The sequence below is a fragment of the Podarcis filfolensis genome (genome assembly GCF_964270895.1).
Source record: "Podarcis filfolensis genome assembly, chromosome: 1".
NCBI lineage: Eukaryota > Metazoa > Chordata > Lepidosauria > Squamata > Lacertidae > Podarcis > Podarcis filfolensis.
The window spans coordinates 124,330,501-124,358,191 of NC_139604.1; the positions used below are offsets into that span (position 1 = coordinate 124,330,501).

General features: G+C 41.5%; 1 protein-coding gene and 1 long non-coding RNA gene across 4 annotated transcripts in view; one reads left to right on the forward strand and one right to left on the reverse strand.

Annotated features, from left to right (window-relative positions):
* On the reverse strand, positions 1-27,657 carry ADSS1 (adenylosuccinate synthase 1). Its single transcript, XM_083616808.1, has 13 exons — positions 27,329-27,657; positions 18,098-18,200; positions 17,084-17,146; positions 15,655-15,705; positions 14,563-14,629; positions 11,425-11,532; positions 10,970-11,051; positions 9,848-9,974; positions 8,920-9,074; positions 7,236-7,360; positions 6,226-6,323; positions 4,717-4,866; positions 1-3,765 (listed from the first exon to the last, which is right to left on the reverse strand). The coding sequence occupies exons 1-13, from the start codon at positions 27,527-27,529 to the stop codon at positions 3,713-3,715; spliced, it is 1,383 nt and encodes a 460-aa protein (XP_083472934.1). The 5' UTR covers positions 27,530-27,657; the 3' UTR covers positions 1-3,712.
* The window catches only part of LOC310766656, a 174,451-nt gene that overhangs the window by 1,966 nt on the left and 144,794 nt on the right, over positions 1-27,691 (forward strand). Inside the window, exons 1-3 of one of the 3 annotated variants that reach the window (XR_014550307.1) lie at positions 11,896-12,037; positions 12,133-12,198; positions 14,123-14,229. This is a non-coding gene — a long non-coding RNA (uncharacterized lncRNA). Of the gene's footprint in view, positions 1-11,895; positions 12,038-12,132; positions 12,199-14,122; positions 14,275-27,691 lie in introns of those variants that run through there. The other 2 variants (XR_014550308.1, XR_014550306.1) reach the window with 2 other exon arrangements.

Consider the following 27,691-nt stretch of genomic DNA (forward strand, 5'->3'; position numbering starts at 1 on the left):
TTACTCTTGTAAGGCTTTATAAAGCAAAAGAAAGAGCTGTAAGATAAAAGTGTACAGCCCTATTGACCATATACAAAAATAAATCAAGAGAACACTTCTAGTGCATCTGTTGAATTGTGTGCACCCAGCTAGTATCAGCAAGTGTGATATAGAGCATCATAAAAGTGTTATGCATGGAATCTGACCTTTTTACTGTAGTCCTTGCTGTGATGCACAATTAAGACATTTTCACTGTCTTGCCATGCTGTCCTCAACCCTATTAATTCAACCATACCAATTTGCTTCAGGTTATGAATATTAAATGTAACCTGTGAAACTTAATTATAAACAAATTTCAAGTGAATGTTCAATATAATATTTAACAGGATACCGTCAAGAGAGTAGCATGCATTGTACAGAAACACATTTCTTACGCTGGCTTGAATCACTGTGGACTGTAACATGATTCCCTAATAAATAAAAATAAATTGAATTTTATTCAGTGCTATTACTTACTGAGAACAGATTGCAATTAAAATAACTTAATAACATTCTTCATAGATTAGTTAAAACAGAATAAGGCTACAGAACAAAAGGTCAACTGTGATTTAGTGCAAACTAAAAAGCCTGATGTCATTGGGCATGATGTGCTAGTGAGTTCTTCCATGCCAGCTCCACTGAAGTGAATGTGATTTATCAAAGTTCTTGCACAGCTCACATTAATTTCACTGGATGTTGCATGGGAACACTTCCCAGTAGGCTGTGGTTCATGTTGCCCCAGGTTAGGCTCCTCAATTGACACAAACTTTGGAAAGAGTTTAAGCATCCTATATTGCAAGACTGCAGCAGCTTTCTTCTGCAGCCGGCTTTCCATATAACAAATAGTCATCTATTGAGGATGCACTAGCTCTGGATAGTCTATTGCAATCAGGAGATTGGATAAGATGGCCTACAAGGACCCCTCCTCCTCTTACAATTCTGTATGCAGATTGTTAGTAGCGTAAAAAAAATGTCAAATGGGCAAAGATAATGGACAACAATGCCATTTCAAATTACAAAGCAGGAAGCAAGCCACAAGGTGCAGTAAGCCAGTCACTCCTAAGTGATTATAGAGCAAAGCTTGATAACTGCAAGGCAAAAGGCCACTTTGGTGGACTTTGTCCAAATGCATATACGCTAAGGCACCATGGCTTTAGGGAAGAATTCTTGGGCTATTTGTGACAGCAACGAAAACTGACTTGGCAGTGGTCCTCCTGTCAATTAAAAGCGCTTTTACAGATTATTTAACAAAACATTTAAGTCTCAAAGTTAAGTCAACATAATCTGTGAGTCAGAAAGTTAGTCTTCTCAAAAGGGTGAGGCCCATCGTGATTCTCATAAACACATACAAAAATTATTCCAGAGCAGTCTGTTGCAGCAAACACAAAGAACCCCTTGGCACCTTAAAGACTAACAAGTGTATCATTGAGTGCGGGCTAGAGCCTACTTTGTCGACATGAGGTAGGTAAGCAAGTATTACCTGCCATGTTACAACTGGCAAAACTAAGGCAGAGATAAGGACTAGGATCCAGAGTTGTAAAAGATTGTCCACAAGGTTTTTCAGCTCTCCTGGCAGCAGCCTCCGTGAGAGGATGCCACCAAAAGGAAAAATCAAGAGACACCTTTGTGCAAGCACACACACTACTCTGGATCCCAGGAAAGGCATTGGTCACAGTCCAACCCACCAAAGCTCATTGGTTTTCACTGGGCTTAGGCGTGCTTAGTTCAGTGTTGAATTGTAACCATTAACTAATAAGCAGAAGGCAGTGAGAGTCAATGCAGTGCTCTCTGTTCCTGAGTGTCTATTAGTTATGAATAAATAAACTATAACCTCCATTTCCAAGCTGCCCAAGGCAATGGTATTGCAAGGGGCAGGGGCCACAATCCCCCACAATAAAAACAATTCAGGAGCACCCAGTTGCAACACACCTTGGCTGCTTTCTTTTAAAACTTGTTCATTGTGTAATGTTAGACCTTCTGGCCTCAATAAGGTCAGAATCACAATATTTAGGATCTGTATAGCCCTTTCTAGGGTTCAAGGCACTTCACAGGCAATATCTAGTTTTAATCCCTGAAACAACTTTGTAAGGCAAGTATCCTCTGTGGTACGGATGGATGGACAGAGGCTGACGCAACCTTTGCTACTGGAAGCAGTGACCTTAAAAGTGCATCCAGACCAACATTCACCATTATGTCATTCCTGCTTGGCACTTCATTGCCCCACAACACACTCATATTCATGGGAAACATGTGGTTGCAGTGGCACAATTAATCTTTTTTTTTTTAATGGAGGCAAGTATCAACAGATCCAAGCCCTAGGCTCTCTTCTTCACATGGATAACTACACAGAATAAATAAAAAAACCACACTGCTATTCTGCATGAACCAAAAGGATTCCTCCTTCATACACACTGCTTATTTTGCTGGGATTGGAGACATTCATTATATTTAAAAGAATTGCTCCACAGTCCATAACAGCACAGCTCCATAGAAAAAAGCACTGTCATTCTGTACTCATTATTTGAAAGGCTGAGGAGGAGCCACTCTAGTTAACTTGTTTTAAGAACATAAGAAGAGCCCCCTGGCTGAAGCAAGTGACCCATCTAGTCCAGCATCCTGTTCTTACAGTGGCCAACCAGGTCCCTACAGGAATCACACAAGCAGGACCCAAGTACAACAGACACTCTCCACTCCAGAACTGGTATTCAGATGTGGAGACAGAACACTGCCATGAGGGTTAGTAGATGACAATAGATAGATATCCTTCATTGATCTATCTAAACCTTTTTAAAATCTACCTATTTATTCTGTTGGTGATCAAGCAGTGCAGTGGCAAGTAATGTTGGTGGAAGGGAATCCATGCTATGGCTTGGCAACATAGGGTCCAAGACCAGGGATCTACTCGGCTGTAATGAAGGATGTAGTGAAGCCACACCCTGTCCATGTAGTGATGCACTTCAGGATGTTGAAAGATTTGCTTCCCTGAGCATTTTCTTACTTTTCTGTGGTTTCTTTGTACTTGTGCCTACTGCACAATGACACAAGAGAGCACCATCTCTGAAGGACTTCATGTGGAGTGCCTATTGGGAAATATTTCAAGGGAAGCTCTTTATCCCTTAGGTCTGTCGGCTATTTTCAGTTTGACCCACTGCCAAAAAAAAGGACTTAAGTTATTGCCTTCCTTCCTCCCATGACATAACTTCTTTTGCATCTCTTCTCCCTTTATATCTGAAGAGCTTTTATTTCTAAAATAAGTAGTCGCTTTGACTGCTGGGCTTGAAAGAGAATTACTGAATTGTGCTGGCTTTTACACAAGTGCAGTGCTCCATAACCAGCACAATTTTAAATGCCACATACATTGAACACTGCTATATTATTGCTTCCTGACATAGGAATTGGAACCTCCTCCTTACACCTTCTGCAATCTGGAATAAACTTCACTACTGCTAGCAAGTTGAAGAAATAATTCAGTGCAGGTTTGGCACTTTTTAAATGTGACCTTAAGATTCCCCTCCCCAAAGTTTCTGTTCTTATTCTGTGTTCCTAATTTTTGGATACATTTACTTGAGAATATGACAAGTACAAGGCATGTCTAATCATAGTCTAGGAAGAACAGCATCTTCATCTCGGTTTGGGTACAGAAAGGAACGGATGTACAATAAACTGCTTCTTGGCACATATGTTCTTTGTGTGTTTAAAAGAGCTGGATCATCGATTCCCTTGATTTTCCAACTCCAACCCATTTCACTGAAGAGGAGAGAAATAAAAAATTATTAGAACAATTACTTGGGGAGTAAACAACATAATAGAATCTATTTTATGATGTAATCCTAATGTGTAGACCAGAGTCTTCAAGAGCAAATGAACTCAGAACTGCAGTGTAGTAGCAGATAGACATTTTAACATTTAATAATTTATTCTTGTGATTTGCCTCTGAAGTTGTACAGACCTACTTCATTTTTTTAAAGGCACACAAAAAGCTTCTCCCTGCCCACTTCCACCCACCATGCAAATGTTATACATCTCAGCTTCCGGCTTACTCACTTTTCTAAACTAAAAAGCCCCAAATGCTGTAACCTTTCCTCAAGTGGGGTTGCTCCCTCCTGCTGATTATTTTGGTTTACCTTTCTGAACTTCCCCCCACCAATTCTACAATATCCTTCTTGAGGAGAGAGTACCAGAGCTACACACAATATTTCAAAGGTGGCCATACCACAGATTTGCACAACAGCATTACAATATTGGCAGTTCAGTCTTTTTCCTACTGACTCCTAACATGGAATTCACGTTTTTCACAGTTGGACAATGGGTTGACATCTTCATGGAGGTATCACCTGTGCCTTGAATATATATTGTTCCTGGTCAGTGACTGCCAGTTCAGATCCTGTAAATATTCAAAGCTGGCACAGGGATTTATTTCCTTTTTACATGTTGTGGGGCAGGTGCCTTTTGGATTGGGGGGCACAGTCCAATGCACAACTTCAGCATGGATGGCTCTAAACATTGGATAGGGATGCATAGGAGAGGGGTCAATCACTACAAGGTTTTTCTAGAGTACTGCAAACAGTGCTTGGGAACCGCTGATCTAGTCAAATCCCCCCAGAGCTGGAACAACTTTTCTGCCCAACTGGAAATATTTTGCATGGTTTGGTGGACACATGGAATGCCTCCTAGGAAGAGTGCCAAAACGATATGTACCTGCCACCCCAACGTGGTTCTCCACAAACCGAATGTAATTTTGTGCCTTAGGTGGAAGTTCCTCCCATTTTCTGGCACTTGTTGTGTCGGTTTTCCACCCTGGCATTGTTTCATACTCCACCTCCACTTTCTGCAGTATTTCCTGGTTAGCTTCAAAAATGAGACAAAGTGAGGATGCTTCTATGAGCTCAATGGTTGCAATCAACTGGCACAAACAAAATTCAAAGTGTAATTGGCTAAATTTAAACTAGATTGCATGACATGTGTCTGGCAGCTCAGAGGTACAGCATTGCTTTGCAAACAAAAAGATTCCTAGGTTCAATTTCTGAAGTCTCTAAGGAGGGCTGGGAGAGACTCCAACATGAAACCCTGGAGAGCAACTGCCAGTCAGTGTCAATTGTGCTGAGCTAGATGGACCAATGGTCTGTCTTTATATAAGGACAACTTCCTACGTACATAGGGAATAATGGAGAGGGCATTTGGTTCTGTTTACCAAATTCTGGCACTTTTTAAAACAAATATGAAGTCAACTCTAGAGACCTGTTGACACAAGCAACAACACTAATTGTAGATTTGTAGAGTTGGGAGGGACCACAAGGGTCATCTAGTCCAACCCCCTGCAATGCAGGAATCTTTTTGCCCATGGTGGGGCTCGAACCCACAACCCTAAGATTAAGAATCTCATGCTCTACCAGCAGAGCTGTGTACATACACTTAGAATCTTAGAATCATAGAGTTGGAAGAGACCACAAGGGCCATCGAGTCCAACCCCCTGCCAAGCAGGAAACACCATCAGAGCACTCCTGACATATGGTTGTCAAGCCTCTGCTTAAAGACCGCCAAAGAAGGAGACTCCACCACACTCCTTGGCAGCAAATTCCACTGTCGAACAGCTCTTACTGTCAGGAAGTTCTTCCTAATGTTTAGGTGGAATCTTCTTTCTTGTAGTTTGGATCCATTGCTCCGTGTCCGCTTCTCTGGAGCAGCAGAAAACAACCTTTCTCCCTCCTCTATGTGACATCCTTTTATATATTTGAACATGGCTATCATATCACCCCTTAACCTCCTCTTCTCCAGGCTAAACATGCCCAGCTCCCTTAGCCGTTCCTCATAAGGCATTGTTTCCAGGCCTTTGACCATTTTGGTTGCCCTCCTCTGGACACGTTCCAGTTTGTCAGTGTCCTTCTTGAACTGTGGTGCCCAGAACTGGACACAGTACTCCAGGTGAGGTCTGACCAGAGCAGAATACAGTGGCACTATTACTTCCCTTGATCTAGATGCTATACTCCTATTGATGCAGCCCAGAATTGCATTGGCTTTTTTAGCTGCCGCGTCACACTGTTGGCTCATGTCAAGTTTGTGGTCAACCAAGACTCCTAGATCCTTTTCACATGTACTGCTCTCAAGCCAGGTGTCACCCATGTAATGGGTCACTTGTAATGTAGCAGTTAAAAGGAGGAAGGGGAGGAAGCCTGATACTAAGAAACTATTTAAGCAATCAATACATACCTGGAAAATATGGAATTCTTTTGCCACCCAGCTTGTAAGCTACACCAATTTTGATTTCATCAAATACATCCAGAATATCCAGTTTTGTTAATGCCAGGCTGCCCAAAAGAAACATGAGGTAAAATTACATGTAAAACAAATCCTCACTCAACACCTTCTTTAATCCCCTCCATCTGTCTTCATCTGAATTCATTCGGCCAAACTGAATGAATAAATATGAACACGAGTAATCACGAAATAAAAAATAAATAGGCATATTATAGGTACATTAATAAACATGTTCAGAAACTTTGCAGAATATGAAGTCAAGCATTACATGCATGTATTTTAAAGATTAGGTACGATTCGTAAGTATCAAATGCATTTTAAAAACCTGAATGCAGTGGGGGTGATTTTTTAAATTTCTTATTGATCTGCTGGAACCAACTCAAATTTGGAACCTCAACTAGGAAACCACTTCTAGGGCATGCTCATTGGGCCAGTGCAAATGCAACTTGACCCTTGGGCTAAGGGGTTAGGGGCAGACCATGGAACTGCATGCCCTCTTGTTTCAAAACCCTCCTCTCTCAAGCAAGCATTCTCATCACCATGTTTTTCGGTTAGATCAGCAGCCTATGAACCTTGGTTAATGCTAATCACTGTTCCAGCTTAGCTAAACTGTGCAGTGCAGAGTGTTGTATCCCCTCCCTTAATCTTGCCAAACTGCCAAGCAACTCCATGTTCAAGCCACAAAGCACATGGCCATGAACACGGTTTCCTTTTGCCTGGCTCTTATCAACTGCTTCACTCCTCCTAAACATTGTGAGCAGTGTATATTGCAGTCCTGTCAGCAATTCCATACAGACGGATACAGTATTATCCTTATGACACCTAGAACAATTGGCTCTTATCAATGCACAAAACATAACACTTTGCTAAGCTAATCTTATCTTAATGTTACCTACATATTTGTACTCCACGGGATAAAAAGTTATGAGTTCCAAGTGTAGCTCAAAATCTGTGATGCTTACGCAGTGAATCCGTTGATCATATGGGCGTATCTCAATATGACAAGGTCAAGCCAGCCACAGCGCCTTTTTCTGCCTGTGGTCACTCCCCATTCATGGCCTCGGGACTGTAAGAGATCTCCCATTTCCTGCCAGAGACAAATATTTAGGTGAGATTTCTGCAACATTATCCTAAGCATCGGGCGATCAATGTAACATATTTGTTTTATTTAAAACTCAACAGGTGTGTGATGTACTAAAAACCGGAACTAGAATTCTAATTTCCATACTAATTACCGGTACGTATTTTTAATCTGAATTATAAATTGTGTATTTTATTGCCAAATTTCTGCTTAATTGAACAATACAAATTAGCATGTTGGACTGTATGAGATGCCTGAATTTTGGCCCAGGAAGGAGAAATCTGATGGACATCACTGCATGTTTGCCTACCAGGGTTTCACAAGAATGTGAACAGAAAAGATGGAGAAACACTACATACAGCGTTGAAAGCCACTTTAAGAATTGATATGTAAAATTATTTTCTGAGTCAAAAATCACTGAGTCAAAAATCACAAAAATCATTTCATCAATCACTTATTCTTATTTATTTTTATTATATGTCTTCCACACCATTAACAGAAATTCTTTGAGAGGTCATAGGATAAAGGATGCTCAATTCAGATAATCCTTGCCTCCAAATGAAAGTTGGAGGATCAGAAAAGAGCATCCTCTTCTGCAGTAACCAGAGTTTACCCCAACATTCAGTTTGGCAAACCTTAGTTAGCATTTGCCCTCCAAACCACAGTCAGAAACCCTTTTGAAAGTACAGTTTCTGCCAGTTTGCACATCACAGGAAACAAAGAGGAACACTGCATGGAAGAGCAGAGGAATGGGAAAGAGGTCAACCCTTGTTCACCATCTACCAAATCACCAGTTTGAGAGTATCTGAGCTTATACAGTGGAACCTTGGTTCTCAACTGGCTTAGTTGACGAACAAATTGGCTCCCGAACGGCAAAAACACAGATGTGTTCCAGTTTTCGAACGTTTTTTGGAAGCCAAACGTCCAATGTGGTTGTCGGCTATTGTTTCCAGGGTGCCTGCGCCAATCAGAAACCATGCCTTGGTTTTTGAACGTTTCAGGATTTGAACAGACTTCCAGAACGGATTAAGTTCAAGAACCAAGGTACCACTGTGTAATGATTCTGTTTTTAGCAGCTCATTTTAATCAGTTGCCTTTGATACAGTTGGCTCCAAATATGGTTTTTTGGGGGAGGGGGCTCTCCCCCCCACCCACCAGCGCTATTGCATCCACCAACTAGTAGTTGCAGAAGCAGACACATCCTACAGAACAAAAAATTCAAATTGAAAGAAATACTGATTCTGCAAGGATACTGACAGATCACTTTAGATTCAGATCAAGGATGACCCTGGCAACAGGGATACCTAAAACAGCAGAATTATGAGAGTACATAAGCAGTATATATAAGAAAATTAAAGCAGCCAGAAGAGTAAAGTTATCGCATAGGTGCATTTCTTACTTTGGAACGAAGCTTGAGATTTGTGTTGAATCTACTGCGGCCCCAAGATAAAATACGGCCCCTTGGCATAGTCTAGACATGTGTGCATTAGCAGGAGACCATCATCTTGTTACGACATTTTATCCCACTGACCTTATGTCTTTGCCTTTGGTAACACTAAACCTACATTTATCTGTTCAGTGGGAAAGGCTCCAATTCCCACTCTTGTTGTGTAGGCCTTCACTACACCGTACACTTCTCCAATATACTGGGGAGGAATACCAAGCCCGGTGCACACACCGCCCACAGTGCAGTTGGAGGATGTCACAAAGGGATATGTGCCTGCCAAATGAAAGAAAGATGAATTACGCATGGGGGGAAACAAATGACTTTTGCTTATTCTATTTCAAGATGGCTTCTCATGTACACTGTTAGCTACTTCAAGGTGCTTTAAAATATGGGGATAAGGGACCCCTGGTCATATCAAGGAAGATGAAGGAATGCACAGCACAGAAGATGAAGCACGAGCAAAATTCCACATATATACACTGGCAGAAAAGGACATACACCAGGGATGGAGAACTTGTGGCCCTCCAGATGTTGTTGGACTGCAACTCCAAACATTCTGGACCAATGCCCAGGCTGGCAGGGAGTAGATTCTTAACACATTTGGAGAGACACAGGTTCCCCTTGCCCTTGCACTATACCCTGTTACAGAATGGGAGAGGATGAACAGGTGGTTTAGTTGACTGATAAGAACAGCTAGCTGTACCTTTAGCAGTGTAAAGTATCCTAACTCGCTCAAATTTTAGTAAGTTCTGACTTGGTGCACTCCTCTCAAGCCAACACAAAAATTATGTCACATCTCAGACATCTTCTAATATGCCTGAAGATTCATGCAGGTGTCACAAATAAGCAGGCATGTGTATGGAAGAAGAGCTCTGCCTATCCGATTCAGCATCTTGTTTCCCACACTGGCCAGCCAGATTTCAGTGAAGGTATATAAAGTTTTGTCTCACCTTACCTGAGAAATAGGTATATAACCTTTCCTACCTCTGCACACACAGGAGATCTTACGGAGGCGGAAAAGTATTATGTTGTACAGGGAGACGTACCGAAATCAATGTCGAGCAGTGCTGCGTTGGCACCCTCTACAAGAATTTTCTTTGGAGAGCCATGCAGTGCTTCATACATAAAATAAACACCATCTCGGACCATTGGTCTTATTTTTTCAGCATAGCCCTGCAAGATCCAACACATACACAAGGGTAAATCAAATGTTTCTAGAAGATTGGCTGCAAGTCAAGAATGAAAGCATACCAAAAGCCAAACCGTAAAATAACCATTTCTAAACTGTTAACTAGGAGAGATCTATAAAGAATAAAATCAGGGTAGTTTCTTGTATGTTTCACTTTACCCAGGACAGTCACACGTTTTCAGGGTAATGCCCAAACTGCTACCGACAGAAGTATGGAAAGTGGTCTTCTGCGTTCACAAATCATTTTCAATCGAACTCATACTGTCAACATTATATCTGGTGAAACTCAAGTGTACTTTCATCTTCTGAAATTTAAACATGCCAGACATAATCCCACATATCCACCAAACAGATGCATATTCCTTTCTACTATCACTTAAAACCCTAGTTGGCACATATGCAGAAAGCTCCTTGGAGCCCCGTAACAGTCAAGACTCATGAACGCCAACAATTGTCATTCACTGTTATGCCCTCTGCCAAGTATCCCTAAACCCAAGTATAGGCAGGACAATTCAGGCCACATACATCGCTACAGAGGCAAATGGTCCCAAACCAAACTCTCAGCCAAACCATAATGTCTAGGAAGTGTCCGCTCACAGTCTCTCCAAAGTGTTTTTGCGCAACTCCCATTCATATTGTGGGGTTGCGCAGGAAAGGTTCCTAGTGAATTGTGACCACAGGTATTGTACAACAAGCAAGCTGGTCCTGGGTATTTTAACAGTGAAAGATTTCAATCACTGTACTACATTATAGTGTACTATCTTTTCTAGGTAAAATATTTAAATACTCTGAGATCCATAGAAAGCAATATACTGCATTCCACATACGCTATGCTCTATCAGTTTCAAATTTCCCTTTCCATTTCAAACTCTTTTCTATTTCATAGTCTTTGTTATTTATAGAAAATAAAAAACAGTTATATAAGTTAGTTATATAACCTTGCTTTATTGTCTTAAACACTAAAGTATTACTAGTTTACCTTTAGTTTTTTTAGTTGTCCTTCTGTGTCAACTTCTAAAGAAGGAAACATCGACTTGTACTGGTGAGCAAGATTCTTAAATCTGTAAAATATCAACAATTTACTAGCACACATATTTTTAAAGTTGGGTCTTATTATATAACGACCTTTGGCTATAGGTCACACAGAATGCCACAAAACAAAAGGATTCTCTAAAAAAGATACAGGAGACACATTTTCAACCTGTGAAGATGGACTGAGCAGTACCCTGTTAAAGCCAACTAGAGACCTGGTATATACCTCTTGTCCAGGCACCAGTTTGTCTGAAATCGCAAATGACAATATCTATACCACTATTCCTTATAGCTTCCCAATTCCCCCTACCTGCGTTTAAGGGGTATAGAAGCAGTAAGAAAAAGATTTCACGTTAAGCAAAAATCCCCGCCCACTTCTTGCTGTGTGCTTCAGTAGGATACCTTGAAGAAAATTCATCAAAGTCTGAAAGAAGATCACATATCCGAAGTCCTGTCCGTGCCGCTTTGGAAGAATAGGTTGGTCCAATCCCTTTCTTTGTTGTGCCAATACTAGTGAAAGAAGACAAATGAGTGGGATCAAGTCTTGAACTAACAATACTTATGGAGACACATACATTTTTAGAATGCATTAGAATAGAAATTGATTGAAAGTATACTTTTTGCTTGACGACCAAAACCATTAAAAAAGACCCTCCTCTCTCCTCCAATAATTTGCCCATTCTTTCTGCTCTTTTGGCTGAGATGCAAAGGAGCGTGGGGCTCCTGTAGTTTTAATAGTCGTAAATATTTATTTATTTTTCCCAAAGAAGCCGGCCATGCACACACACAAAAATACAATCTTCTATGCAATTACTAAAGATAAATGAATGCTGTCCTTTGTGTCTGATCACACTCTCTTGCTTGTTTCTCCATTTCAAATGAAGGAAATAGTGGCAGTACCACAGATGCAACCCCCCACTTCTTAAGTTAGCGCCTGACTCACTAGCTGAAGACCAATGGCACACTGAACTGAGACCAAGCACTCCTGAAGCCTGACTACGGGGATGAAATAGTGGTGGAAGCCGTGGCAGAAGTAATTACTCACTTTCAAATTACCCAAATGGCAGCCCTGCCCTTTCTATCTATCACCCTGTCTGTTTTCTCTTACAGGGCACTCTTATTTTGGAGCCCTTTTGACAAAAGTTGGCACAGAAATATAAACGATAAGCATAATGGGTAAGATATAAACAAGTTCCCTGACCTCCAGTTCTACGTTGCTACTCCGTCACATACTTGCCAACCAGATTTGTGGTGCTGTGGGGAAACCCAGTTAATTCACAGATAATTTCCAATCTACTCCCAATCTTCTTTCCCTGGACTTCACATCCACTAGGGGTCAGTCACCCTTCTTTGAGTCTGTGCTTCAGTTACATACTGTTAAGTGTGATTTCTTTCAGCAAGGGCATTATTAACAAAGTTTACACTACTGCACAACAAACAATGCACAGGACCAGAAAGCAGGGTACATAAAACTGACTTTTCATGCTGAACTGTATATGCCAACTTCCTACGCTCCAGTAGGCTTGCTTGTTTTCATTACTGCACTGCCAAATCTTTCAGAGCTGTTCTAAATAGGTCGACAAGGTATCACTTTCCAGCTCACTGACCTATCTACTATAACAGCCATTACGGGGGCATGACAGGGGTGGACTGGGAGGAAGAGAAGCATGACTGCAAGCATAGCCTGGTAAAATACTGGAAACCTTTGCCATCCATCATGAGTGGAAGACGGGTTTTGCTCCTAATAATGAGGAATTCACTTTTACTTGAAGCTGAATTTTCACATGCTGTTCAGACACTGTGGGATTCTGGCATACATACAACCTATCTGGAAGATAAACTGCTGCAAAGCTTCATGAAGGAGATATGCCTAGGGAACACTGTTGGATCAGATTCCAACTACAGAAAAGAATGCATCTCCTTCTGTGGCCTGCCTGGGTGGGCTGAGACTAGCTATGAGCTGGACTACTTGCTGCATTTTATATCAAGTCTCAGGGTGTGTATGCAACATTATTTCCATAGAACCATGAGGGCAGATTCCCACATATTGCTACACCTTATCTGATCCAGGATTAGCAGTAGCTTCAGTAACTCTACAAATATAATGGAGGAGAGGGGAAAATCCCAGCTGCTCTTTTTTCCAATTGCAGTTGCTTCTCCAAGCCCTAAACCAATCAATCAAAGAGTGCTGAATTGGACTAGACCAGATTGCAAATATCTTTTGGTCTAGTCAACTTCATTATTAAGGGAAACCTCTTGAACAAAGGGGCAGTGCAGAAGGAGAGACTGCCATACATCAGTTTTGTTACCTCTAATATATAGCTCACATAGAGAATCAGACTGGTATTCCAACACCATTATATCTGCCTCCGGACAAATTAATGTCTTTTTAATGTCCAAGTTGTACAGGATATCAATAGTGCCCAAATTTTCCATAACTAGGAAGCAACATGTTGCCATTTCTGTGTAGTGTTACGAAGGAAGAGCCACCATGTTCTAAGATGCAGGACCTGTAGCAGAACATCTTGCATGGAGGTGGAAGAGCTAATGAGAAGAGTGGATATTGACCCAGGGACAGCCACCATCCTCAGCCTAACTGAGCTTATGAGCATTGCTAACAAACCAGCTATTTTCTCCAGAACAGAAATAATTTGTTCTTTTTTTATAGACTCTAGATGACACTGATGTCAAAATGCCTCGTTCCATTGTTTTTTGGCAATATCCCCAGTCTTTTGGGGCACCTATCAATGATGCTGATTTCATGCAATGGCAGATGGCCTTTGAAGTCTTTTCCAACTTTATGATTCTACGATTTCCTGAACTGATCCTTGACTTATTTATTCTGTTAAGCCAGATAAATTATTTATTTTTTTAAAAACCACAATTATATGCCAGTAGGTACCAAGAACTGAAAGTTCAATTCAGAAATACCATGGCTGATGTGAAAACAATTAAAGGGCTAGGAGTGAATAAGTAGAACCACTGTTGAGCAAGACTTACTTTCAATTAAAACATACTAAGCAACAGGCTTTGTGGGATTTTTATGGGAAATAAAGCACAATATTGTCATGTGGAACTACTGTCTTAATTCTGCTTCCAGGTGATTGTGAAAGACCACTGCCTTGGCACCACTGAAGTAGCCTAGAGCAGAAACAACCAGACTTCTTGTGAGATCAGCACCACATATACTACACCCTTGATATTTTGGTAATTACTTAAGGGCAATTAAAACTAAAAGTTTGCTGGATCAGACTTTTCTGAGCAGGAGCTTCCATTATGTCTGGGCCCCTATTATTCTCTTCAACATCCCACAGCATAATTTTTACTCCATCCAGGAACTCAAAGGGTGCTGTCATGTTGCCTGTGGTCCCTGTAAATCCAGAGTTTGGTCATGCAGAGCTCTCTTGGAAGTCAATATGTATTTATCATTTTTATTTATTAATTAATATGCTGAGGAGATCAAATACAGGGCACCCTATTCTTACAGACTTAAGCCATATCTATGTAGCAGAATTCAGGTATACCAAGATGCATAATTACTTTTTCCCTTCTTGCGCTTGCCGCTGCACTTCTTGAAGTCCATCCACTGCCTGGTGAAAATCAAACACTGTACAGCACAGGAGAAGAATCAAAGGAGACAAAAAAACAGTTTGGCTTTCAAGTATCACACACACATTATTTGAGTAGCAAAGAGACCAAGTTAAATAAGCCTTTGTGATTCTCAGTAACATCATTTCTGAGAGTCAAGCAACTGGATCGGATCCAGACATTGGATCCGTGATGTTTATGGAGTGCCTGCTCCAACTGTCTCTGTGTCTACATTTGTTTTGTTACCTTGTTAACATTGTAAGCTATTTATATTTTGGACGATATCTGGGGTTTATTTTCAAGAAACAGCAGCATTAAATGCTAAATACTAAACTGCCAGCAACTTTTAGATGTATCTTAATAAAAAATAATTTCTACTACTGGAAGGTACAGGTAAATGCTCCTTCCTAGTTCTATTAAAATTAATAGGCTTTTGCACCACACTTGGCATTTTAATACTGAAAGTTATTAACAAGAAATTGATGCATATAAAAGGATGTTGTTATATTATCAATACATAGTACTACTGATATCCAGCAGTTAGGAACTTATGCTAAATATACACATTTATATATTTATTAGTGAATTTAATCACAATATTGGCATTCACATAAGGGACTAGTTCAACAGACGTGCCTGCTGGAGGAAGGGAAGGAGAAGGCAAATTTTGCAGAGCCCATCTCCCCCCTGCAGGTATTCTGGGGCTTCCCCCCTGCTTCAAAAACCCATAACAGGTTTTCAGGGAGCTTCAGGAGCAAGGAGTAATTGGCAAGAATCACCTCCCCACCTCCGGTCAAGGAACTCAACTCATGGGAAGTATTGATCCAACCCCGTACATATTAAGCAGGGGGAGGTGGGGGTTTTTAAACTCTTAATTCTTGCACTGAGCATATTCAAATAGAGATTACTCGCCATCTATGATATGAAAAACAAACTCTCCTCAGTGCAAATAATGGGTTTGGATGGCCAACAAAGATCCTAGAAATGCAAAGTGCCTATAATTTGTTTGTATATAAAGACTTTCTCTACCAAACTGCCACTTACCAATGTGTGCCCTGTCTGATATGATGAGTCTTTTCTCCCAGTCTCTTAAACCTGTCAGAAGAAATGCGGTGCCAGTTAGGTTTTTGCTCCCAAGAGGCTACAACACTGAGATGCGAGTTTATTCAGTTGTCCCATCAGTTTAAAATTATTTATTTAAAGAAAAGAAACACAGACACATCAAATGCAGCAAATACACATGTAATGTATTATGAGCAAAACCAAAACAAAATCAATATGTGCTCCTTATGGAGTGGTTTTTGTTAAGAGGGCAAAGTTCACATAGTAAGGAGCCCCCAAGATTGTTGGGTTGTTGTTTTTTACACACAACTCCCTCCACAGCTATATTCAGCTAACTAAAGCGCAAAAATACAGCCATGCTCTGGCTTCCAGGAGTGACTTTTACCTCCTTTCATAGTTGTTGTTGTTGTTTAGTCATTTAGTCGTCTCCGACTCTTCGTGACCCCATGGACCAGAGCACGCCAGGCACTCCTGTCTTCCACTGCCTCCCGCAGTTTGGTCAGACTCATGTTTGTGGCTTCGAGAAGACTGTCCAACCATCTTGTCCTCTGTCGTCCCCTTCTCCTAGTGCCCTCCATCTTTCCCAACATCAGGGTCTTTTCCAGGGAGTCTTCTCTTCTCATGAGGTGGCCAAAGTATTGGAGCCTCAGCTTCAGGATCTGTCCTTCCAGTGAGCACTCAGGGCTGATTTCCTTAAGAATGGATGCGTTTGATCTTCTTGCAGTCCATGGGACTCTCAAGAGTCTCCTCCAGCACCAGAATTCAAAAGCATCAATTCTTTGGCGATCAGCCTTCTTTATGGTCCAGCTCTCACTTCCATACATCACTACTGGGAAAACCATGGCTTTAACTATACGGACCTTTGTTGGCAAGGTGATGTCTCTGCTTTTTAAGATGCTGTCTAGGTTTGCCATCACCTTTCTCCCAAGGAGAAGGCATCTTTTAATTTAATTTAATTTAAACCTTTCATAGTAGGAGTTGTAAAATGCAAAGATAGGAAGCAGTTTTGTGTTTGTTTGTTTGTTTGAAACATTAATTACTCCTCCTTGCATTCAAGGAACTCAATTTTGTGACAGCATATTTACTCAATTGTGATTTGCAAATGAGGATATGCTACATTAAGAGGAGCCTCCTCTGGATATTGCTGTGGCAGGCAATGTGTGGAACAAATTTCAGGAGCTCCTTACCAGGTGAACACTCCAGCAACTTTCATACAGTCTGTTTATTCACTTGTGATTTGGATGTCATGTTTAAACAATAGTATGCCTAAAGCATCTTATTATTTGAATGCATGTAGGCTTAGGCATACTATTATTTAACCATGACCTGTAATTTCCCTCATAAATGTGAAATTACCTGCAATGGGAAAAATACACTGCTTTTAAAGAAAATCAAAACATTACATACAAACCTTTTTTCTCATTTTTTTCAGCTTCTTCAAATAAGCCTGGCAAATGTATGACTACCCCATTCCCTAAAAAAGACATAGAAATGTGTAATTGTGACAGCAAACCATTAAACAGTCATCTTTCAAAGTAATGCACAAAGCATTAGGGTACTAGCAGTTGTCCTAATGCTTAAGTCAGACCAACTGACAATGGACTGGGTCAAAAACGCTTTCCCAACTCCATTAACTGGAGTAATCAATCAGTCGTCGTCATCATCATCACCACCACCACCACATACTCTGCCCATCTGGCTGGGTTGCCCCAGCCACTCTGGGTGGCTTAACACATATAAAAACATAATATCTGTATCCAGGCATAGGCAAACTCGGCCCTCCAGATGTTTCGGGACTACAACTCCCGTCATCCCTGACCACTGGTCCTGTTAGCTAGGGATGATGGGAGTTGTAGTCCCAAAACATCTGGAGGGCCGAGTTTGCCTATGCCTGATCTGTATCCATTCAATGCATTAACTTGGAATGCCACTGAATGGACCTTTCAAACAAGCATACAAGTCCAAACTTAGTAGATCTTCTATAGATTCAGCTCTAAGCAGCTGCTTTGATACGTCAATTCCTATTACTTTTTATAAAGCTGCTAATTAAATTCCAGGAGCAATGGCAATCATGCTGAAGATACAGGAGGATTAGAAATGTGGAGGGATGGTAACAGCTGTTCCTTTTGTTCCCAATAACACTCCCCACCCCCCACCCTGACCAAAAAACCCACTATGCAATTGCTTCTCTTTGAATCTTCTGGAAATTTCTTATTTTCCATACTAGTGGCACAGGACCCCTGTGATATGAAAGGAGGGAAGAAAAAGCTGAGTGTTTAATCTTGTCTTGCTGTTTAAACTTAACCTGATTCAAGCCGCAGTAGTGGAAACAATAAATGTTATTGCTCACGCAATAAAGAATCCATTTATAGCTGAATTTCCCCAACTTGAATCTCAAGTCTCCAAACAAGACATTTATACTTACCAATTAGAGAAATTGCCTTGGGATTAATTATACCACTAGGGAAGAGGTGAAAATCATATTCCTTCCCGTCAACAACCACGGTATGGCCTGCATTATTTCCACCCTGCCAAAACAAATACAAAAAATGATTACTTAAATAATGTTAACCTGTTTTTAGTATAAGCAAAGAATGCTATTGATTTGGACTGAAAATATGTGTTCATGTTTTTTTAATCGCATTCATAGTTAACTGAATTTCAGCCTAACTATATTAAGGATTTGAACTAATATTGTTATTCACTGCTCATCTGCTTCAGAGGGGGTGGGGAGGAGGGTGTCACACAATGGAGATCTGCCAAGACAAAAGATGAAGAAAAACAGCACCACTGCCCCCCAAGTCACTTTACTTCCACTACTACCACTTAGGATTACTCTGTAACTGATTTACTGTAATTCATTTACTGTACTTCAATATTCGTTTTTTGCCTTTTACTGTACTAAGGTAGGTCACATAAAACAGACTGCAGAGGTTTTCCATCTGCTCTGTTGTTAAGACCAGCTCTGCCAGGCCCCTCCTACAACTGTTATCCACATCAACCATTCCATCAGAGAAAAACTGGACTACATGGCTTCATCAACTCTACTGCAAGAACACTAACTTTTGGCTCCTCTGCTCCTTGAAATCTTTCAGCTGTAGCTGCTAACTGAAACTTAATTTTCACAAATTTCTTCATTGAGGGGGTCCTAAAAATATATGCTTGGGTGTGAGAAATTCAAATCTGCTATTTTTGTGACTACCGGGCAACATTTAGATTGATAAGTCTACGTAATCTTGCTTTTAGAAAACCAAAGAATTTTTATTTTACCTTCTGTAAATGTCAGGTAATGTGCTACACACACACACACACACGCATACACATGCAACTTTATGTACATTTTACTTACCAAGCAAAACAAAATTATATTAATGTAACCAAAATATAGTTTCTTGTAAGATTCTCCTCTCCGAAAAATATCCGTGGACATTTTGCATTTTGACACCATTAGGATCTGGATTGCACTTACTGTAGAAGTGAGTCCAGCTGTTATTACTGAATCTCTCTTATTTATTTACTCTTACTCAGTAACTATACAAAAAAACTATGCGAAGTTTTTTCCCCCTACTCTTCTCTTACAGCTGTTAGCCTTTTCACAAGACACCTTAATTCTAATTAAAGGTCCCTTCTCCATTTCAAATTAGAAACACTTGCAATGCGTATGCACACAATCATCAAGGTGATGTGGGAATAAATGTGACTTTTAAGAGGGAAAAGAGCAAAACCTATTTACTGAGCTGTGCAGCATGTGCTTTGTACACAAGTAGCCCAAGAGGTCTTTTTATGATTATGTAGACAAATTTCATAAGATGCCTTTTGTATTTTCTGTGTCTACAATTATAAAAAAGACTGCAGTGATTAAAAGTCTAGATTAAAAGGCATTAGACAGTAAAATTGCCTCTGTTCCCTTTCCTCAAATTATAGAAATACAGTATTAACACCCCACTCACCCAAGCAAGTTATACAAAGGAAGTGAGCTTTGCTATTAACTTGCCTGCAAGTATCATAAATTCAAACAACAAAGAAGATAAAACAAGTATCATTTGAACTTAATTTTCAGTTACTGGCTTGATTGTTACCCAGGATAATAAACCTAAGATTTTGATGAGGGCACTGCAAGCCAGCCTTGTTTTCTTACAGAGCTTTGGTAACTTTAAACTTGACCTTCTCATATAATACGGGTGATCCTGGAGCGATTTTATCAGTACCCAAAGGAGAAGCCCAAGTTTAAAATAGCAATGTCACCATGTAGTTTTAAATCCTCCACAGATGTAAGGACTCCCATAAGTGAGGCTCTTTCTTCAGATGCAAACAGATGCCCGGGAGATAGATATAATAAACAAAGAAGCATAAACAAGGTTGCCTCTGAAATGTATTAACGAGCCACCTTTCTAGTCTTTTGAGATGTAAAAATAAATTAAGATACCCACATTCAAAACCTAAGAAAGAGACTGAAACAAAACCAATCATGAAACTATCATATTCCAGTTGGTTAGAGCGTGAATGCTGATAACCCCAAGGTTGCAGGCTCAATCCCCGTTAAGGGCCAGCTGAATATTCCTGCATTGCAGGGGGTTGAACTAGATGATCCTCAAGGTACCTTCTAACTCTATGATTCTACATATCTGCATCTCCCCTCACTACTCATTTTATTTTCTCTGTCTTTCACGCTGTCAGAAGCAAGCTTCCTCAGGACTCATGGGGTTTTTGCTTTGTTTTTCTTTGCTTATGTTACTAGACAGGCTGCCTCACTCTGGGTAATGAAAGGGCCAGTTTTAAAGTGGCAGATATTCATAGAATCAGAGTTGGAAGGGACCCCCAACTGGTCCAAATCGCCCCCCCCCCCGCAATGCAGGAATCTCAGCTAAAGCATCCATGACAGATGACCATCCAACTCTGCTTAAAATCTTCCAAGGATGGAGAGTTCACAACCTCCTGAGGGAGACCATTTAACGATAATGGGATAGCATTAAAAGGATGTCAACAAAGGTTGTTATTTGTATCAAAGGGGATGCACGCATACTCAGAAGGCAGCCCCACTGTGTTCACGAAAGGTTATGTCCAGGTAAGTGCATGATTGTGGCTTTAGCTTATTTCAGTAGGGAACAGTGCAGTGGGACAGAAACACCTAGCCTCCGATCAGTCACATCACTGCTGCATACCAGCTGATGCAAGAAGAGGTGCAAGGGGACATGACATTTCTCCCCATCTGCTTCCCAGTGAGCAGCAGTGACTGACCTGCAGCCAGGAGAGCACAGCGACCCTACCACTGGCTGCTTATTTTTTACCACCGTTGATGGAATATTTCAAGTTGGAGATGGTGTTTGTAAGTGGTCCATGTTTCACAAGCATACAGTAGACAGGCGAACTAATATCAGTGTACTGGATGAAGCAAAGATCACCAGTGTTGAAGCAATGATTCTTCAACATCAACTTCGTTGGACTGGTCATGTTGTGCGGATGCCTGATTATAGTCTTCCAAAGAAACTACTCTACTCCGAACTTAAAAATGGTAAGCGTAATGCTGGTGGTCAACAAAAGAGGTTCAAAGACTCTCAAGGCAAATCTTTTTTTTAAAAAGCACGTTGTATAAACACCGAGAACTAAGAAACACTGGCTTGCAGGCGCTCCAATTAGAGAACAGCCTTTACCAAAGGTGTCGTGTTTTGAAGACACTCTCAGGACAAAAGGGAGAAATGCGCTAAGAGGAAGGCATGCTTGGCAAATCCACACAGTGATCAACTCCTGCCTGGGAACCAAGGTCCCCACTGTGGAAGGACGTGTGGGTCCAGGATTGGCCTCCACAGTCACTTACAGACTCATTGTTAAAACTGTGTTTATGGAAGACAATCTTACTCAGCTATGAGGGATCGCCAAAGAGAGAGAGAAAGAGAGATTTTTTTTACCACCATGGGTGGTGCTACTTAGATATTCTGGCACCAAAATGTATCAGATCACCCCAGTGAAACACCAGTGTTGGGCTATATAAATAATTTAACCCATAAGACTTGGGAGTTCAGATTTTGTTTAACACTACATAAAGTATAGACACTTGCCCTCATTCTTAATTTAAAGCTTTCCCCATCACTTGAGAAAATGTATGACAGCATACTAGCCTTCATTTTCATAGATAACTCTGTGGTATTAAAAGCCAGAAATCTGGCTCTGCTCTTAATCCTGTTTTGTTGTTTTGTTTTTAAATGGGATTATGCTGACTACCTTTCAAACCTCTAGTTAAAGAGGTATTTATTAGTGGCAAGATGAAGATTTTTGTTAAAATTATCAACTCACATTTGAGTACTCTGGAGAGGCAAACTGGCACAAACCTGTTTGAGAGTAAGCACCAGTGAACTCAGATTTACTGAACTCGGACATATTTCTGAACTCAGAACTGTGCTTGGGTGTATTAGTGAGACCTCTCATTTTTTATTTCTTAACATCTCTCTTTGATGTCATTCTTCAGTTACCTTCCCACCCCACCCCAACACCTCATTCTGACATGAGGATGTGCCCAACATTTTCCACAGGGAAGACAAATAATATATTCAGCTTCTCTCTCCCCTGCCCTTCCATCTAACTGTCCAAGTGCCTCTTATTCAAAGAAATTTTAATTGTTCACCTTAAAAGAATTTTTTAAGATGCATGTTGCTGAACACATTGTTCAGTTGCTTTGCTTGTTTAGCCCAGTTTGTGCTCCTTCTGTTCTCAGTTGGGCAAGACTTTCTATTTTTAAAGGAAGTATTCTTGCCTTTCATGATTTCCTTGATTTTGCTCATAAAGCAGCTGGCATCCGCTTCAATTTCATAATCTGTGGTATAGATTCTATCTGAGCCTCTATTATTGTGGTTTTAAATAACCTCCATGAATCCTGAAGATATATTTTCTGCTTCCTCTTTCGAGATGAAATGTTTAAGAATGTACCTTAACTTCCTGAGGATTTAATACTGTGTGCTAAACAGATGATGACCCAATAAAAGCCTTGACTGTACTGAAAAAAGATCTAAACAAATTGAGAACTATGAAAAGAAAACAAGGAGTGGGAATATTTGGGAGAATATTTTTTAAAAGGAGGTATCAGGGTTAACTGGCGAGTGGGATAAGCTTATGATCAGTAGTTGACTAGACAAGGGATTAGAAAGGATGGAGAAAGGGACAGGATAAAAATATAAGGAGATGTAGCAAACTAAAGAATATAGACTAGGATGCCAGTGAAAGATAAGTCGGGAAGTCTTTACTTACTATAAGGTGATGAATGGATGTACTGTAATATAAAGGTAAAGGTACCCCTGCCCGTGCGGGCCAGTTGTGTCTGACTCTGGGGTTGCGCGCCCATCTCGCTTAAGAGGCCGGGGGCCAGCGCTGTCTGAAGACACTTCCGGGTCACGTGGCCAGCGTGACAAACTGCATCTGGCGAGCCAGCACAGCAGACGGAAACGCCGTTTACCTTCCCGCTAGTAAGCGGTCCCTATTTATCTACTTGCACACGGGGGTGCTTTCGAACTGCTAGGTTGGCAGGCGCTGGGACCAAGCAACGGGAGCGCACCCCGCCGCGGGGATTCGAACCGCCGACCTGACGATCGGCAAGTCCTAGGCGCTGAGGTTTTACCCACAGCGCCACCCGCGTATGTTTTATGTAATTTGAAAAATGTGTAAAAATAAAGTGGGGTGGGGGAGAGAAGTATGAAAAACACAGAGAAATTTAAATTCACTGACGGAAAACGAACTATTTAAAAATTCCACATCATTACTAACAGTTTTACCATTGAAAAACTATCATAAGATTTAAAAGTGAGATCATAAGAGCAAGCTGGATCAGGCCAGTGACCCATCCTGTTCTCACAGTGATCAACCAGATGTTTATAGGAAGCATGCAAGCAGAACCTGAGCTTTTAAAAAATGTAAAGAGATAACCTGACAGTTCTTGCTATGGTATCAACTTCCCTCCAGCCTTAATATGAAGCCACTGAGAGCAGACACTAAGGGATTTCAAGCACGGTATAATCAGTATTCATACCCAGCATTATTTCTCAGTTGCATTTGCAACAGGCGTGGCCATGCAAATTCTAGATAAGTGTCTGGATGCTACAGAATGATGCCCAACATACTGAGGCTGAATCTTGGTAAGTTGGAGATCTTGTGGGTTAGACAGTCCACCATTCCGGGAGCTGTGCAATTTGGAAAGAGTTGCACTTCCCCTGAAGCACATGACATGTAGTTTAGGGGTGCTCCTTGATACATCTTTGTCGCTGAAGACACAAGCAGCTGTGTGGCTGGAAGCACCTTTAAGAGCTTTAGGTGGTATGACAGCTGCAACACTTTCTGGATACAGTGACACATGTGTTGATAAACTCAAGAGTGAACTACTGCAGATGTGTTCTATATGGCACTGTTCTTGGTCCAGCTGATACAGGATGTGGTGAACACTAGGTGCCAAGGTTCTTACCACGAACCTGTAACACTGCTCTTAAAAGCAAGGCATTAGCTGTCAACCAGCTTCTTGGCCAGGTTTAAGGTTTCGATACTAACCTACAAAGCCCTAAACCTAAACAACTTGGGACCACCTCCAAAAGGATCTCCCAAAGCTAGGTGAGTGGGCACTAAAATGTCAACTGCAATTCACTGTAAACAAGTCCAAAGCGATGCACACTGAAACAAAAAAATAAATCCTATATAATACAGAGTCTGAACTGTCACCACATGTCAAAAAGGTTACTGTAGCTACACAATGTTGCAAAAAGGCAACCAAAATTATCAGGAGTGGGACAACTTCCCCATAAGAAAGGTTACAACATTTGGAACTTTTTAGTTCAGAAAAAAGGTGAACAGGGCGGTTATGACAGAGGTGTATAAAATGACGTGTGGCGAAGAGAAAGCAGGTATGTTTTTCTCCCTTTCTCATACAATTAGAACCTGAATGTTGGAAGGTTTTAGACAGAAGGAAGTATTTAACACAGCGCACAGAGAAATCCACTGCCACGAGATGAAACAGTTGGCAAAACCAGCTTTAAAAGTGGGGTAGGTAAATTAATGGCGCATAAGGCTGTCAATGGTTAGTAGCCATGAAAGCTATATACTAGTTCCACTGTTGGGAGAAAATATGCCTTTGAATAAAAGTTGTTGGGAATCACAAGTGGGAAGAGTGCTGCTCCACTAATTTCTGCTTGTGGGGCTTCCCATAGGTCCAGCCACTGTGCTAGACTTGGTGGGCCAATAGTCTGACCCAACTATGCCTTATCCATACAGACTTGCCCAATCACTAAGCTCTTCTACTGAGCCTTCCCAGGTCATGGCACAACTTGCAGATATTACCATTGTGGTGGAACAACCTCTCCAAAAGAAAGGAAGGCTGCCATTTCAATGCCTGCTAAAGAGCCATCTGTTCTCTGAGGCCTTTTCCCTGACCAGTTATGTTGATGATCTTATCTTTTATTTGTACTTCATGGTTTTTGTGAACCACCTTGTGATATGTTATGAAAAGCACTAGACAGATATTTTAAATAAACTAATGAAGTGCTCTGGTTAGTTAGAAAGTATGCCCAGGCAGAAAACAATTAACTGATAGCAACATGAATTTCTCAGAATAATTTCTTTAGTGCCATGGAGAGGACCCGTCTACAGATTTTTTTGCATTTAACAAAATTTATAAAACCGCTTGACTGTAATAAAACCTCTGAGTGGTTCACATGAAATATTAAAATTATAAATAAATACCACTTCAAAATGATTCAAAGCATTTAAAAATAAATAAAATTAGTAGTAAAAGGGAGTAAAACATTTCAACAGCGACGTGCCTGGATAGGTTTCCTTCAACAACAAGGTTTTGAGCAGACCTTGAAAAGAGTCCAACAAAGGCACCTGATGTCAACAGGCAGGGAGTTCTGAAGTGCAGACACTGCCTACATTTTATTAGATTGATTTCTTACAACTGCAAAACATGTATTTTGTGGTGCCTGTAACAGTGACAGTTCCACAGACCAAAGCAGTCGAGAGTGCATACATGGGGTAAGGCGATCCCACAAGTATACTGGCTCCTAGCCGTTAAGGGTTTTATATGCCAACGATAACACCTCAAACCTGGCTGGAGGAGGCGCTTGTTCAGAGAGAAGCCACTAGATGATTACTAACTGCAGTTGAAAGATGTTCCCAAGTCTCAGAGTGACATTTTCACAAACCCCACAACAAGACTGATAGTGGAAAGAACTGGACAATACACAACTGCATTTCATATATCTGGTTTATTTCACCATTCCTCAAGTGAGTGCACATACACACAGCTCATTTTATCATCACAACCACCCTGTGAAACAGGCTAGACAGAAAATGTGACTACTCCAATTGGCATAATGGCTATGAACCCCTTTCTCCCCAATCCTAAATCTATACTACCGCTGCCACCCTCGACTCTAGACCCTTAGACTCTTAATATGTGACTGGAGAAGGCAGGCAGAAGAATAAAGAAACGCTGCTAACTTCATCACATTTAGCTTGGCCCACGATAATGCACGGATAGCATACTATGTGTGAGTGTTGGGCTGCACTAGTCACCTTCAGCAACCTTCCCTTGCAGAAGGCCGTCACCTGACACCTACTGCAAATACCCGCCCCCAGCAGATTCACTACTGTCCAGACACACAGGTTCTGGCACTGAGACCATGCTTGTCTAGATCTCGGGATCTTGTGTCATTTATCGCCAAGGGTCAGCTATTTCTATTTGTAGCTCAAGGCGTGCGGGTTTACTTTCCTCTTCCCAAGCGGCATTCAGTCTGCAGCAAGCCACTCTCCTCTGTGCTGTAGCAGCCAGGGAGGACACAAAGTAAGGTGGGTGGGAAGAAAGTGAAGAAGGAGAAATAGGGGGTGTGTGAGGGAATAATAGAGGAGGGGGAACAATAAGGGTTAATGCACCAAAATCATAGAACTGCAGAGTTGGCAGGGACCCTGAGGATCATCTCCTCCAACCACCTGCAAAGCAGGAATAGACAGCTGTCCCAATGCGGGGAACAAACCTGCAACCTCGGCATGAACATCACCACGCTCTAACCAACTCCAAAATAATACTAATAATAATTCCTTGTTGGCATCCATCTGTCTCAGGAGACAATGGAAGAATGCACCATCTGGGGTAAGGTCAAACCACGGGAGATTTACAGCAGCTAATAATATTAATAACAGTAAATAAGTGGAAAGGAAGAGGAGATGAGAGCAGGAATATGACCCAGGTTAAAATCTCAAGGCAGTCATGAAACTCAGTCAGTGGCCGTGACCTTGGGCCAGTCGTACTTCTCTCAGCCTAGCCTACACCGCAGGGTTGCTGTGCGGATAAAAAGAGGGTGGAAACCCCGGGGAAAGGCTAAAGTTTTGAAAGGGAGAATGGAAGGATTTGAAACGGCGGCAACTACCATCGCCACCATATAAGCCACTTATTAGCGGGACAGGATAGAAAGGTCACAAATGCAAGAGCAACAGAAAAAGTGGCAGCGAGCCTTTTTCTTTAGGGAAGTTGGTAATATTTAATGCTGTATTGTTTTTAACATTTGATTGGAAGCCGCCCAGAGTGGCTGGGGAAACTCAGCCAGATGGGCGGGGTATAAATAATACATCATCATTATTATTATTTCTTCATGCAAGACTTCAAAAGGGCTGAAGAGCCACCACCCACCTGGCACCTGCAGACGACGTCGGCCTCCGTAGCCAGCAGGTCCACCACCTTGCCTTTGCCTTCGTCCCCCCACTGCGAGCCCAGCACCACCGTCACCCGGTTGCCGCCCGGTTCGCTCCGCAGCCGCTTCAGGCCACCGGCGCCGGCTGGGTGAGGGGCGCGGTCATTGGACGCGGCCGTCGCCGCCCGGGTGCCCGACATGACGCTGGCTGGACGGCTCTGTCGGCGGCCTGAGAGGAATTCCTTCTGCTCGCACGAGCCCACCTCGAATGCCCGTTCGCCCGCTCTTCGCCTTTTTGTGCCGGCCCTCGGCCAATCGCGGCGGTCGGAGCAGTGACGTTAGACAAGGGGAGGAACGGGGTT

Coding starts and splice junctions, on each gene's coding strand:
- ADSS1 (XM_083616808.1), bottom strand. CDS start 27,529: ATGTCGGGCACCCGGGCGGCGACGGCCGCGTCCAATGACCGCGCCCCT. Junction 11,533..14,562: donor CAAGCGCAAGAAGGGAAAAA/GTAATTATGCAT, acceptor TTCTTTCACTAG/TATTGGCACAACAAAGAAAG. Junction 3,766..4,716: donor GAACCACGTTGGGGTGGCAG/GTACATATCGTT, acceptor TCTCCTCTTCAG/TGAAATGGGTTGGAGTTGGA.